The sequence below is a fragment of the Narcine bancroftii genome, chromosome 2, assembly GCF_036971445.1.
Source record: "Narcine bancroftii isolate sNarBan1 chromosome 2, sNarBan1.hap1, whole genome shotgun sequence".
NCBI lineage: Eukaryota > Metazoa > Chordata > Chondrichthyes > Torpediniformes > Narcinidae > Narcine > Narcine bancroftii.
The window spans coordinates 179013723-179027951 of NC_091470.1; the positions used below are offsets into that span (position 1 = coordinate 179013723).

Below are 14229 nucleotides of genomic sequence, written 5' to 3' on the forward strand. Positions count from 1 at the left end.
CAACAGCCATCATCCCCTTCCTCAATCTCTCGGAGCTTTTCCCGCTCTTTTTCCTTTCTCTCTTTGCCCTCGCTGCCAGGAATCCACTTGTTGAGGTTCAACGCTTCAGCCCTCGAGGCAAACTGGTCGTCCTTGCCCCTCAACCATCAGCTGCGTGAATTTTCACGTTTTTTGGGAGGAAATTTGGAAGACAAAAAAAGGTTCTCTTAAAACCAGGCCTGAAATTTGGCATTTTTGCCAGTTTCTTAAACCCAATGGCGACCATCAAAATTAAATGAGAAGACTCGCTGATGCCACTTGTCTCCCCGGCAGGGAGCTCCGTGTTGCCGAGGGCTAACAGTTCAATGCAGGGCCTCAGACAGCGACTACAAGTAGCTTAGAAAGCAATACCGCCAGATAGAGCGGGAATTTGGATTCACTCATTATAACATTTTACATTCTCCAGTGGGAGTGGGGATGAAAATGGCCTCGAGATTTAAATGTTAAGAAAATCAATTAGAACTGCTACGGGAATAGAGGTTAATATCGGAAGTCGATGCATCCTTGAGCGGCCACGATGATGGGGCCTTACATGGTGGGATTCAGCTATGGGCCTTACATGGTGGGGTGGAGCTTCGGTGGACGATGTGGATTCGTGCTTGGTGACTTCAAGGAGATATTCAGTGATGTTATCGTTTGCCAGGTATGGATGGACTGGCTTTGGAGGGGGTGTGGAGGAGTTTGATTCCAGAGTTAAGGGGTTTGGCCTATGGGGAGAGATTGAGGCGTCTGGGACTGTACTTGCTGGGATTAGGAAGAGTGAAAGGGAATCTTATAGAAACATATAACATGAAAGGCATTGATAAGATAGAGGTAGGTAAGTTGTTCCCATTGGTGGGGGAGACCAGAACTAGGGGACGTGGCCTGATGATTCAGGGGAGTAGATTTAGGACGAAGATGAGGAGGAACTGCTTTTCCGGGGGGGGGGGGGGATCCGTAGAATTCGCTGCCCATTGAAGCAGTGGAGGCAACCCCAGTAAATATATTTAAGACTAGGTTGGGTAGATTTTTACATCGTGGGGGAATGAAGGGATTTGGGGTAAAGACAGGTGGGTGGAGATGAGCCCATCATCAGATCAGCCGCGATATCATTGAACGGCGGTGTAGAGCTCGACGGGCCGAATGGCCGACTCCTGCTCTTAGTTTTTACGTTCTTGCATTATAACCCTGATGCATCATGATAATTACTTCAGGTCGGGGAACGCGAACTTGCGCGCGCATTGGTCGACGTCCTTGGTGACGTTTCTTGGAGGTCTGCCCTTGTTGAGTGCATGCATGCCCAGCCATCTCACCAAAAAAAGTGCCACGGGGTGGGGGGAGGGTAAATATCAGCGGAGATTCCTGCTATCCGGGAATGGTCATGGATTGCGTGAACCCAATAGAACTCGTTAGTGGAGAAGCCATAAAACGGACAAACATAGAAAATGCGAAGGTAATTCTGGATTTAGTTGTTACGAATTTATGTCTTTTTCACATTTACATTATTCCTTCTCCTCGAACAGTGAGTCAACTCCTTCTAAAGGATAAAGGTAAGCGATTACACTTAGTTGAGATGCCTTAATTCGAGGATGAATGGCCCTCAAGCAGCCTCTTATTGTGAAGGTGCCATTGAATGTCTTTTGGAAGAGTTAAAGCTGATTTCAACTCTGGTTAAATCGAGTCTGAATAATACTAGTTTTAAGCTGTCATACATTTAAAGTATTAAGGGCCATTCATATTTAATCTTAAATACTGAACATAATTAACTCACATTAGGTCGTTAAAGAGTTAAACAAGACCCCGTGGATGATGTGAGACCTAGCTGAGTTGCTCCTGGTGTTCTCCTTTAACTTTATTAAATTACCTATTATTCACTGAAATCTCCAGAAATAAATATTTTGCAAAATAACTTTCATGCGTCTGGGCTATGTTGCCCAGTGTTATCTTGAAACATCGAAGTGTGGTTGTTGATTGCCTTTATATTAGACTTGCTGCCTGCCTCGGTCACTCGCACAGACAGCACTCAAAGCTGGCCTGCGTAACATCAGGGCTGACTTCCTTTGGTAGACCTGACTTTGTTCTGAAATGCAGGACCAAGTCGGCAGTACCCGGCCAATGGACAAGCCTTCAAAAGCAATTATTAGATGCTTCCACAAAACAAATGGTTTCCAAGACATTCCCTCTGATGCTAGAGAACGCTTTCAGACAGACGGTTTAGAGCAGTGGTTCTCAAACATTTTCTTTCTCCCCACATTCCACTTTAAGTAATCCCTAGGCCATCAGTGTTCTGTGATTAGTAAGGGGTTGCTAAAGGTGGGATGTGGGTGGAAAGAAAAAGTTTGAAACCCACTGTTTTAAATCATTCCTCATTGACTCGTTATGTGCAGGGTTTCAGAGATCCAAAGGAAATGGGCCAAGAACAATTTTTCTCAAGCAAAATATTTCAGTAACAATTGGGTCTAGAGCAGAGATCCACCACCTTCCCTTCCCACTCACATCCCACCTTAAGCAACCCCTTACTGATCACAGAGCCCTGATGGCACAGGGATTTCTTAAAGTGGGTTATGAGTGGGAAGGGAAGGTTGAGAATCACTGCTCGAGACCCGATTGTTAATTTCCGTGAGAAAAATGGTCTTGGCCCATTTCCTTTGGAGTCCTGAAACCCTGCATATAACGAGTCAATGAGTAATGAGTAAAACAGTGGTTCTCAAACGTTTTCTTCCCACCTATATCCCACCTTAAGCAACCCCTTACTGATCACAGAGCTCCGATGACCTAGAGATTACTTTAAGTGGGACGTGAATGGGAAGAGAAAATTTGAAAACCACTGGATAGAAACAGATTTGGAGAATATTTCAAAGGGGAAGAGAGATTACAAGGGGGGAAGTGATTAGAACGTGAATTAAAATGTCAGAGAAGCCGGTCTTCTGCTTAACAAAGGCAACATGTAAACCATATGTGGTACGCTGTTAGCCAGAATCAGACGCACACAAGGTAAAGACTGTAAAACAGGCTTTAATCCACAAAGATTTTCACATAGCCAGGCTGGCTGTAGCTGCAATAACTCTGAGTGAGCTTCGGGAGGCCGGCGCAGGCTAATATCCCGGAGAGTGATTGACATCCGACCGGGTATTGTCCCGTCCCCTTTCACTCCTGCAGGTACAGAGGAAGCCCCCTGCAGTAGGCCGGTGGTGTACCACCACACTATATCACCAAATTGTTTTGCCTTGAATCCATAAAGAAAAACGTGATTAAAATCAAGTGTGCATCACGACTTATAAAAGCGAAGTGTGGAGAATTTTCTACGTGAAGTGATTGAAACGTTGTTCCTGGATTTTTTATATATATGTTTCAGACCTAGATATATTGAAGGCAAACTTGCAAGATTCTGGTGAGAGAATGTATCTGGAAATACTTTAAGCTTAAAGTAAAGAAACAAGCAAGAGCACTAAGCAGAAACAGGTTAAACTGGATCAAACTGTACTTCTGACAGGATGGGAGGGAATTGTTTTCTTTTATTCCGTCTGAAGTTAAATTTTCATGGATTTACAACAAGCACAACATCGTCGCCACGTTTCAACGTTAGACCCCGACTATTCCTCCCAATTTAATCATAGTTCTTATCGCTCAACATTAGTTTCCTTCAGAAGTGCTGCGGAGAACATCCGCATATTGTATTTCGAGCCGAAACTAAAATACAACTGGATATTTAGTGGGTGGGCATTTAAAAATCAATACGTTCGTCAGCATATATTAAAAAAAAACGTTGTTGCACATTAAGGATTTTCCATGTTGAAAACAAATGCCGATATTCGAAAGAGACTTTAAAATGGCACATCGGACACTACAGCATAGTACAGGCCCAATGTTGTGCTGTCCTATATGTTTCTAAAAAAAAGTGCTAACCCTTCCCTACTCTGTAACCCTCTATTAACCTTCCATCATGTGCCTGTCTAAGAGTCTCTTAAATTTCCCCTAATATTCCAGCCTCCACCACCACCCCCAGCAAGGCATTCTAGGCCCCCACAATTCTCTGTGTAAAACACATCCCTGACGTCTCCGCTAAACCTCCCTCCCTTCACTTTGTACGGACGTCCTCTGGTGTTAAATACTCCCGCCCTGGGAAACAGGCACTGGCCATCCACCCAATCTATGCCTCTCAGTATCTTGTAGACCTCTATTAAGTCTCCTCCTATCCTTCTTCGCTCCAGAGAGATAAGTCCCAGCTCTGCTAACCTGGCCTCATAAAACTCATTTCCCAATCTCGGCAACATCCTGGTAAATCTTCTCTTCCCCCTCAGAGGAGATGTGCAAAATGTTGTGGAAATCTTGGGTTCAATACAATGTGTAAATACATCCATAATTTCACTTGACGTTTACATGAGAATACCCAGATAAACTGAAACTCATGAGATCATGAATAAAACTATCTAGCAGCGATTTTCAACCTTTTTCTTCCCACTCACATTCCACCTTAAGTAATCCGTACGCCATTAATGCTCTCTGATTAGTAATGGGTTGCTTAAGGTGGGGTGTGAGTGGGAAGGGAAGGTTGAGAATCACTGCTCTACAGCAAATTTAAATATTTTGCATGAGAAAAATGGTCGTTGGCCCATTTCCTTTGGAGTTCTGAAACCGTGCACATGACGAGTCAATGAGGGACGATTGAATCAGTGGGTTTTCAATCTTCCCTTCCCACCCACATCCCACCTTAAGCAACCCCTTACTGATCGCAGAGCCCCAATGGCCTAGGGATGACTTAAAGTTGGATGTGAGTGGGAAGAGAAAGGTTGACAACCACTGGAAGCGAAGCTTCGACATATTCAATGCAGTCCACTGCCGTGGAATATGAATCCGTGGTCGAGCTCTCATTTCCCTTTGAATAATTAAAAATGTCAAGTCCGTCCAGAAGAGATGTGGAAGAAAGTTCACAAGTCCAACTGCTCCGGGAAATATTGCTGGAGGAAACTTTATTAAAGTATTTATTTTTCAGAGAACAATCTGCGTAGAAAGGAACTTGGTAATTGATTTACATTCCATGGCTGTTTGTAGATTGGAAGTTACATGTTCGGGAGGGGGGAAGGAGAAGAGAAAATATCCCCAATGGTTCTCCCCAATGCAGTTTCACACAAACGATAATGTTCAAAGGGTCTTCATTTCCTGTTGCCACAGCGGTAATAGGTTGTTACTTCGAAAAGGTTCTTCCTTGCTCGTGATGAATTCGGAGAAGGTCTGAAGACCAGAGGCGTTTAACATGTGTATAACTACTTAGAAAGTTGAACTGAACGAGCAGTCTCCAGGGTCCATTAGTAGAACAACACAGGTATTACTGGGTTTGGGGACAACGCTGGCAGGGAATTCAGGTGGATTTTATTCATCCTTAATCTGGTTTACAAATGGATCAATGTGGATTAATATTAAGCTCTGCTATTCTACTGCAGAAGCACGATGAAAATATTGTTGAGATTGTTCAGTCGGGATAGGTCCCAATGGGGTGATGAAAGGTACAGATTCAGCCGCACGTTGGAATTTAAAATGTCTGTGAAGCGTAGGAGGCTTTTCGCTGGCGTCTGTGGTGTTCAGAGTTCCATGCCTGAATCCTGGAGAGTTGTGTAACAGTGGGTGCTTGTAAACTGCAGCAGCCGGGTAGCCCTCCTGGGACCCAGGTGCGATTAGTGGAGCAAACGTGCTTCTAGCTGAGGGGGGATGGACCCAGCAAATAGCTATTTAAGGGGGATCCCGCCCCCGCGATGACACGGTAAGTGACGGGTCACGCAAGTTAGTCCCCGATCCTCCCCCCCTCCCCACCGGCTATCAGTCTCCCTCCCACCGTCAATCGTGCTCCCCCCCAACCCGCAGCAGCCGACCACACTACCCCCGTGGCAGTGACCTTCCACCCCCTCCCCCCACTTCTTCACCCTGTGCCCTGGCAGCGACCCCCTCTCTCCCCCCGATCACCGCAGACATTTCAGCCGGAGTTCCCCTGTAACGCCAGCGCGTAACCGGGTCGGCCATTTTGCTGTTCAAGCTGCCGGTCGTCGCATCCTGGGTCAATTTAATTGGGTTCCCCGACTACCTCCGAGGTAGGACAGTGACCCAGTTGACTTTGGACGACGCTGACCGGGTTCGACCATTTCAAGCTGCCTTGTGAGTGGTGCACAAATCGCCTGGGTAACCCCATTTTACAAGGCAGTTTGAAAGCACCTTCTGTCACCCAGAAAAACCTGGCCCAAAGTGCAAGGCCTGTCCAAAAGTGGAAGGCTTGGCCAAAAGTGGAAGGCCTGGCCTAAAATGGAAGGCCTGGCCCAAAGTGCAAGGCTGCAGCAGAAGGAGTTGTAACATTTTTTGCTCGGAACTGATTGTGACAGAGACTAGGCTGAGCACTCTGCTGAGGGGGAGAAAAGTCGGGATCAGGGAGGTGAATGTCAGAAACGTAAGGGAAAGATTGCCAGTTAAAACCTAGTGACCGATGTTCGGAAGGGAAAGACGGAAACAATGGGACCGGAGTCACAAGTTGACAGAATGGTCTTCTTTGATGTTACAGAAATTGATGATCTCAACAGACGTTTGAAGGAACAATGTGAGTATACACAAATTATTTTTGTTAAATCTTGCTGTTACCGCGCCAGTGACCCGGGCTGCAATCCGGCGCTGAGTTTGTACTTTCTCCCCATGTTTGTGTGAATTTCCTCTGGGGGTTCTGGTTTCCTCCCACCGTTCAAAACATACCAGGTTTGTGAGTTAATTGGGCGACATGGCCTCGTTACTGAATTTTTAAAAGATGCGATTATGCTCGTTTTCTTTCAGTTTTCCATTTTACTTGGTACAAAATCCTTACTTTGCAAATTTCCCCTCACATTTCTTTTGTTTCATTTTACAACTGATATTTCCCATTGGATGGGGGCGAAAGTGGGAAGCGGGCGCTTTATGTATTAACTTCCACGGGGCGGAATTGCTGGTCTTTTGGGGGCTGACGCGACGCTTCCCCGTTCACATCGCGATTCCCTTCTGCGCGGCTTTTATGTCGAGCGCGTACACATCGGTTTACTGATCCTACATCCCGTTTCTCCTTCACAGCCGATAAAGAGAAAGGTACCCCTTCTGCTTATTGACTGTACTCGACTGGCAACACCTCGACGGTTTTAATTTCTCAACGATTCACCGCCGCGTCAAGCGTTAAGTTAATTCCTGGCGCTGTTGCCGTCGCTGTTGAAGTAATTCTTTCTATCGTTATAGATCACCTGAAAGACGACGGTAGGTTACAAATTTAACTTCTACAGTGCAGGTTCGTGAATCAGCAGATAATTCAAAAGCCGCTGGGCCGCTCTTGATTGAAATGATGTTGTGGCGACACGCCTATTTGATGGCCGGTCAGGAGCTTCCAGCGCCTTAAAAGCAGCGTCGCGCTGGTCAAAATAAAACTCACGGGTTTCAACGAGCCCACCGACTGCTGGCCTCATTCTTCCACTCGCCGCAATGTCCCGCCGGTCGCTGCAATGTCTTACCGACTGCCGGTCGCTGCAATGTCCCGCCGGTGGCCACGATGTCCCGCCGACTGCCAGTCGCCGCAATGTCCCGCTGGTCGTCGCATTGTCCCGCCGGTCACCGCAATGTCCCGCCGACTGCCGCCCTCACTCTTCCACTCGGTGGATGTGCTCGCTGCAATGTTTGCGTTACACTTCCTAATTCAACGCAAATCACCTTTTATTGGGGGGGGGGGGGGGGGGCGGGAAAGAGTGAATATATAAATGGAAGGTAAGGAAGAAGCAGAGGCAGACGGAGAATGAGAGATTGATTAATACCAGGGGTGGAAACAGGGGAGGCAACAACGACAACTTGGAGGGTGAGAGACCGCGCTGGAGGGAGAGACATGGCTGGCCCACGCCGAGCAGCGAGGAACCTGAACGATAAATGACAAAGTAAAATCATGTCTGTAAAAAAAACTTGCAAAAAAATTGGGTATAGTGAAGTAACTTAACGTGCACGAAGATGCGTGACCGATGAAAGGTGACGATTAAAATAGCCCTCGATAATTTAATGGCATGAATCACTCGAGTCAATTATTATTGCCTTTGGATACATTCATGGCACTAAATCCCGATTGTCTCCAATTGACAAAGGGTCATGTATCACGTGAACTCACGCGGGGTTAAAGGATCGGGAAGAAAAGAACGAGAGTCTTATCGTGTTTCATTAGAACACAGCAAGGATAAAGATAAACAGCTGACGTTTGGGGCTTGAGCCCTTCGTCAAGGTGCGAGCAGAATGTTTCCTTCTGACGTCCATCAGTCTTTTCCTGGCATTTACAGGAACAAAATATTAAATACAAAAAAAAGTCGGAGGTAAAACACTGATGAAGGGTGTGGTGATACGACCACCAGCTGACTGCAGGGGCCGATCTCTGTACCTGCAGGTTGACCACCTGGGGGCTGACTCCACTGGCCGGCTGGCAATCAGCCGACCTGAATATAGACCTGAGCCGGCCCTTCCTGAGCCAGTCACATAGGGAGCCAGCAAGGCTTGAAATGGTGTTCAGACTTTTACGGGAATGAAGCCTACTGTGCAGTCCTTTCTGAGTTTGAGCTCGCTCGCTGCTACCTCAACCCCAAAACGTCGGTTCTGTATCTTTCCCTCTGCTACATAAAGGCACTGTTTGACCTGCTGAGTTTCTCCAGCGTTGTGTTTTTACTTCACCATAACGCCTGCAGATTTTCACTATAACATAATTAACTTTGTAACTTCACTGGAGATTCAGGTGGCGTGACATCATCTGGCAGGCCTTGTTCCAACATTTTATTTCCTTCCGTCCTAGTTTTCGATGTAATGGTGAATAATTTTGCAGTAATGCCCATGATTCTGACTGTCACTCGGGGAAATTCAAACTCTGTTTGTTTATGTTTTAATCACAGAGGAAACGTTGCGCGAAGCCAGGACAGGTTTGTTCTTTTACATTCCGGAGCGGTTTTTTGCGCGGAACCTCGCGCTCACGTAAGCGAGAAAGGCCAAAGAAGGCAAATTGCAGGGGCAGGGGATGAAGAAGCATGGCAGAGATGTTTCAACGCCCTTGGTGAGTGTAAACATGGGACACAGTGCAGGCCCTTCGGCGCTCAATGCTGACCCGACCCATATATTCCGACCAAAAAACTAACCCCTCCCTATCCCGTAACCCTCTATTTTTCTTCCATCCATGGGTCCAGCTAAGAGTCTCTTAAATGCCCCCCAATGTTCCAGCCTCCACCACCAACGCAGGCCTCCATTGCTCTCTGTGTTTAAAAAAAACTTGACCCCAATGTCGAATTTTCATTATAATTTTCTTACCACGTGGGCATCCAGAGCAAAAAAAGTGATAACTTTCAGCGAATGTTTACAGAAAACGTATATATAACAAAATTAGGGCAATCACAATTACAAAACCATATGGGGTTTGTAGGTTAATTGATGTGTGGGGGCAGTAGGAGCCCATGGGCCAGAATGGCCTGAACCGTGCCGCGTGTTTAAAGTTTAAACAATAAATTAAATCAAAATGAAAGAAAATGGGGAAAGGATTATTTTGTCCTTTCATTATTGTTTTCTATAACAAAACAGCCAAAAACAGAATCCTGGAATATTTCTGTGCTCAAGATTGACATGGACCATAGTTCCCTTGTCACTCGCCTGGTAGGGTTTCGAGAACCATAGAACACTACAGCATAGAAAACAGATCATTCGGCCCGTCTAATCTGTGCCGAAATATTATTCTGCTAATCCAGTGGTTCTCAACCTTTTTATTTCCACTTAAGTAATCCCTAGATGCTCTGTGATTAGTAAGGGGTTGCTTAAGGTGGGATGTGGGTGGAAATAAAAAGATTGAAAACCACTGTTTTAATCGTGCCTTATTGACTTGGTATGTGCAGGGTTTCAGAACTCCAAAAGAAATGGGCCAACGACAATTTTTTTCAAGCAAAATATTTCAGTAACAATCGGGTCTAGAGCAATGACTCCCAGCCTTCCCTTTCCACCCACATCCCACCTTAAGCAATCCTTTACTAATCACAGAGCCCCGATGGCAGAGGGATTACTCAAAGTGGGGTGTGAGCGGGAAGGAAAAGGTTGAGAACCACTGCGCTAGTCCCACTGACCTACACCCTTCAGACCTCTCCCATCCACGTAGCTATCTAATTCATTTTTAAAGATTAAGAGTCACTGTGTCAGATGGCAGCTCGTTCCACACCCCCACCACTCTCTGAGTGAAGAGGTTCCCCAAAACCTTGTCGGGTAATCAAGTTGTTCATGCCAAATGTCGAAGAAAAAATCGATAAGGTTCTTCAGAAGCAGATTCTTGTTCCCCAACATCCAAATTCCACAACTCGGATTTTTTTCCCCCACTGAGACAGATTAGAGTTAGTTACCTGGTACAAACATTAGTCTGGCGATTCGATGCGCAGTTTTGCAGAAGTGAAACTACTCCCTTGAAAAGCGCGTGTACAAATTATTCTCTTCCAACATTGACTGGGCTATTTTATGGCCTTGGCTCTTACATAACTCCAAATGGTTACTTTGTGCAATGCAAGAAGTCTGCAGGCCAAGTATTCCCGATGTCATCTGTCAAACTCTGTCCCCACGCTGCCGCTCGCACACGTTTTGCAGCCAGTGCACCAGAGCAAGGGATGAGCGCACAAAAGGCGTTCAAAGCAGAGAATAAAATCTGAACTAAATACCTTACCTCGTAGAATGAAATCTCACGTGTGTTAGATTGAAATCCGCCAGTACTTTTTGATTAGCCATGAGAGTGAGGCTGGGCCAAAATTATCCTGAAACAGCTCCAATTTTACATTTGCACAAGCGTGCAGTGCCCACACACTTATGCTACAGGAAAGGAAATCGTACAACGAAAGATTTTTGCGCGCTCTAACTACTAAAAATTGGAGGGAACATCAGCTGTCAGTGGATATTCCAGTCAATGAGCAGCAGTCGGGCCAAGTGACCTCAGCATCTCACGACCAAATTACCGTGTCATTCAACCCTTTGCCCTATATTTGTTTTTTTTTTAAGAAATCGAGCAAATAGAAGTCATTCGCAGAGATGTCGGTAAGATATGTCTCTGAATTATTTTGAGAGGAAGGAAAACAAATCCATTTATTTCATACAAGATGTAATGTGGACCATTTTGAGCGAGTGGAGTGACTTCTGCTTGCTGGATCATGTTGGTGATCTATTTACGCTCTTTGCATAATGTCCGACTGGCGAGGATTAAACCTTGCCACTGCTCTAATTACAAAAACACGTCATTAAACAGGGGTGGTATGGTAGGCGTAGCAGTTAACGCAATGTTGTTACAGCGCCGGCGATTGGGACCGGGGTTCAAATCCTGTGCTGTCTGTAATGGTCTCCCCATGTCTGTGTGGGTTTTCCCCCGGGGGCTCCGGTTTCCTCCCACCATTCGAAACGTACCGGTAGGTTGTCGAACTACATGGTTTTATGAATAAAATTAATCCTTTGGACTCTGCAGCCAGGTTTTTGGGGGCAAACGCGTGTACCCCGTGTCCCCATTTTCCAACCACCACTGAATTTTAACCTCCTGTAATTTACCGATGGACTCTGTCCGGAGTATCAATCATGAAAGAGTCCAAAGGGTTAATCCCAGGCACAATTCTGCCCGTCCATAATCCTGCCAATGGTCTATGCCCCCACAAACAGACACGAAGAAGGAAAAGGGTTATATATCCTTAATATTTGCTGCAGTGTGTTCATTTCTTCACAGAAGCACTTCTGCAACTAAAGGACGAAGGTATGAGAGAGTAACTTGTAGAAAGCTACAAAATAATTCCCTTAACGTTTCTTTCTTTTTCTTTTCTTTGGCTTGGCTTCGCGGACGAAGATTAATGGAGGGGTAATGTCCACGTCAGCTGCAGGCTCGTTTGTGGCTGACAAGTCCGATGCGGGACAGGCAGACACGCGGTTGCAAGGGAAAATTGCTTGGTTGGGGTTGGATGTTGGGTTTTTCCTCCTTTGTCTTTTGTCAGTGAGGTGGGCTCTGCGGTCTTCTTCAAAGGAGGTTGCTGCCCGCCGAACTGTGAGGCGCCAAGATGCATGGTTGGAGGCGATATCAGCCCACTGGCGGTGGTCAATGTGGCAGGCACCAAGAGATTTCTTTAGGCATTCCCTTAACGTATTGTTTCGTGAAATCACAGAGAAATGGGTTCAGACACAGGCTAAACAAACAAAGGATGATTTTTATTGCACACACGGGGAAATAGTAGTATGGACAACACAAAACAGCACTTCAAACAATGCAAGCAGTCACATCGGATACAGCGATCTCCGAAACCAGGAGCTGCTCACTCACTCTCTCTCTCTCTCTCTCTCTCTCTCTGTTGCTCTGTCACTTCCTATCTCAATTTCGGTCTCTCTCCCTCTTTATTCCATCTCTCTTACACACACACACACACACACACACACACACACATGCACACACACAGTAATATCCAGTAACTGGCACACTCTTACAATACAGGGACTTCAACAGGCACTCCTTGTTCCCTGTTCCAACGGGCTGCGGCTCAATGCTAAGTATTCCCACGCCACTGTCAGTATAGTGAGCACCTTACCAATGAATTCTCCAGTGGCGTCCGCAGTTTGCGACCCGGCGCGGAGCAGCATTCGTAGTCGGGACCAAGGAGCTTAGAGAAAAACATGAAAATGTATATAGCAAAGGTAAAAAGGCAGTCTCTGGTGGGATTTTGAAGTGCTGTAAACTGGGGGTGGGGTCCAGACCAAGTAATCCCCAGGTCATTTCAAGGGGTTAATGGGCACTAATGGGCAGGCAGAGTCCAACCTTGATTGGCAGGTGAAGCGATGAGGTTCCATAGAGACCACGTGACCCTCCATAATCCACATTCCCATCAGGGTCCAGATGGAGAAATCACAAGGCCTTCCCCAATCCACACACACACACTAGGGTCCAGACAGGGAGGTCACGTGACCCACCACACTCCCACCAGATTCCAGCCAGAGAGGTCATGTGACCTCCATAATCTCCACTCCCACCAGCTTCCAGGCAGAGAGGTCATGTGACCCTCCATCATCCACACTACACTTGGACAAAATGTGAAACCAAATAGAATCAGGATTTCAGATTTCATGAAATTCATTGTTTTGTGGCAGCTATTCATATTATAACATTCATATTATAACCATCTTACAACGTTACTATAAAAAATAACAATAACAGTGGATAAAAAGTGAGGCCGTGTCTGGGGTTCATTGTCCGATTGGGAATCTGATGATGGGGGGGTGGGGGAGTGGGGAAGAAGCCGTCCTGGTGCCGCTGGGGGTTCGTCTTCATGCTCCTGGACCTTTTTCCCAATGGTAGCAGAGTGAAGAGGGCACGGCCTGGGTGATGGGGGGTCTTTTTGAGGAGAGAAGCTGGTATTTTAAGACACCGCCTCATGTCGACGTGGGAGTTGGTCATTGGGCCAAAAAGCCAAACTTGCCGTGCCTCGCGTGACGTAATGGAAAGATTTACATGCTTTGTCCACCTGGACGGGCGGCCGAACGAACCACCGTTAAATTTAAGGGAAATCTATTTTAGTTTCATTGGTATACGGCCGTCGTTTTCACCCACAATATTGTTCATGAGAATGCTTCACTGCCAGTTCTAAATTAATTTCTTTCATTTTATATTTCCCTCAGAAATTAAATATCTTCGCAAACAAAATGGTAACATGATACAAAAGGACCAATGATTGCTTTTAGAATTAATGATCAAGGCTGCGAAATGTGGAATGTCACTGGAACCATTTCAAACACAAAGTGAATTGAATTTAATAAACGTGTGATGTGCAGAGAGAGGTTTGTGTCATCGTGACGGTGTTGGTGATGTCATAAACTTGAACAAGTGAGAACATAGGAAGAAAAACACAAAGGTCTGCGGACACGGTGGTCGAGAGACGCTGGGAAAACCCAACAGGTCAAACAGTGTCCTTTGTACAGCAAAGGTAAAGCTGAAGACTGACGTTTCTGACCGGGCACTCGCCAGCCAGATGCCATTAACCTCGATCTTGCCGGTTTCTGCTAGCTTGCCCTCCCCTCCCCATTTCCAGTTCCCCCCCCCTCGCCCATCCATCCTTCCTCCCCTTGATCGTTGCTGTCTCCTCCCTGTAATTGGGCAGTACGGGCTCGTGGGCCGAAAAGGCTGGTTACCGTGCTATACGTCTAAAGTTAAAATAACCA

At 46.2% G+C, this 14229-nt stretch overlaps 1 protein-coding gene across 1 annotated transcript in view; it reads left to right on the top strand.

Annotated features, from left to right (window-relative positions):
• The window catches only part of LOC138752985 (myosin-2 heavy chain-like), an 89302-nt gene extending 82131 nt beyond the window's left edge, over nucleotides 1-7171 (top strand). Inside the window, exons 54-58 of the mRNA XM_069915583.1 lie at nucleotides 1542-1568; nucleotides 3374-3409; nucleotides 5012-5038; nucleotides 6563-6598; nucleotides 7096-7171. Coding sequence (XP_069771684.1) covers nucleotides 1542-1568; nucleotides 3374-3409; nucleotides 5012-5038; nucleotides 6563-6598; nucleotides 7096-7130 — 161 coding nt within the window. The 3' untranslated portion in view covers nucleotides 7131-7171. The remainder of the gene's footprint in view (nucleotides 1-1541; nucleotides 1569-3373; nucleotides 3410-5011; nucleotides 5039-6562; nucleotides 6599-7095) is intronic.
• Nucleotides 7172-14229: the final 7058 nt, after the last annotated feature.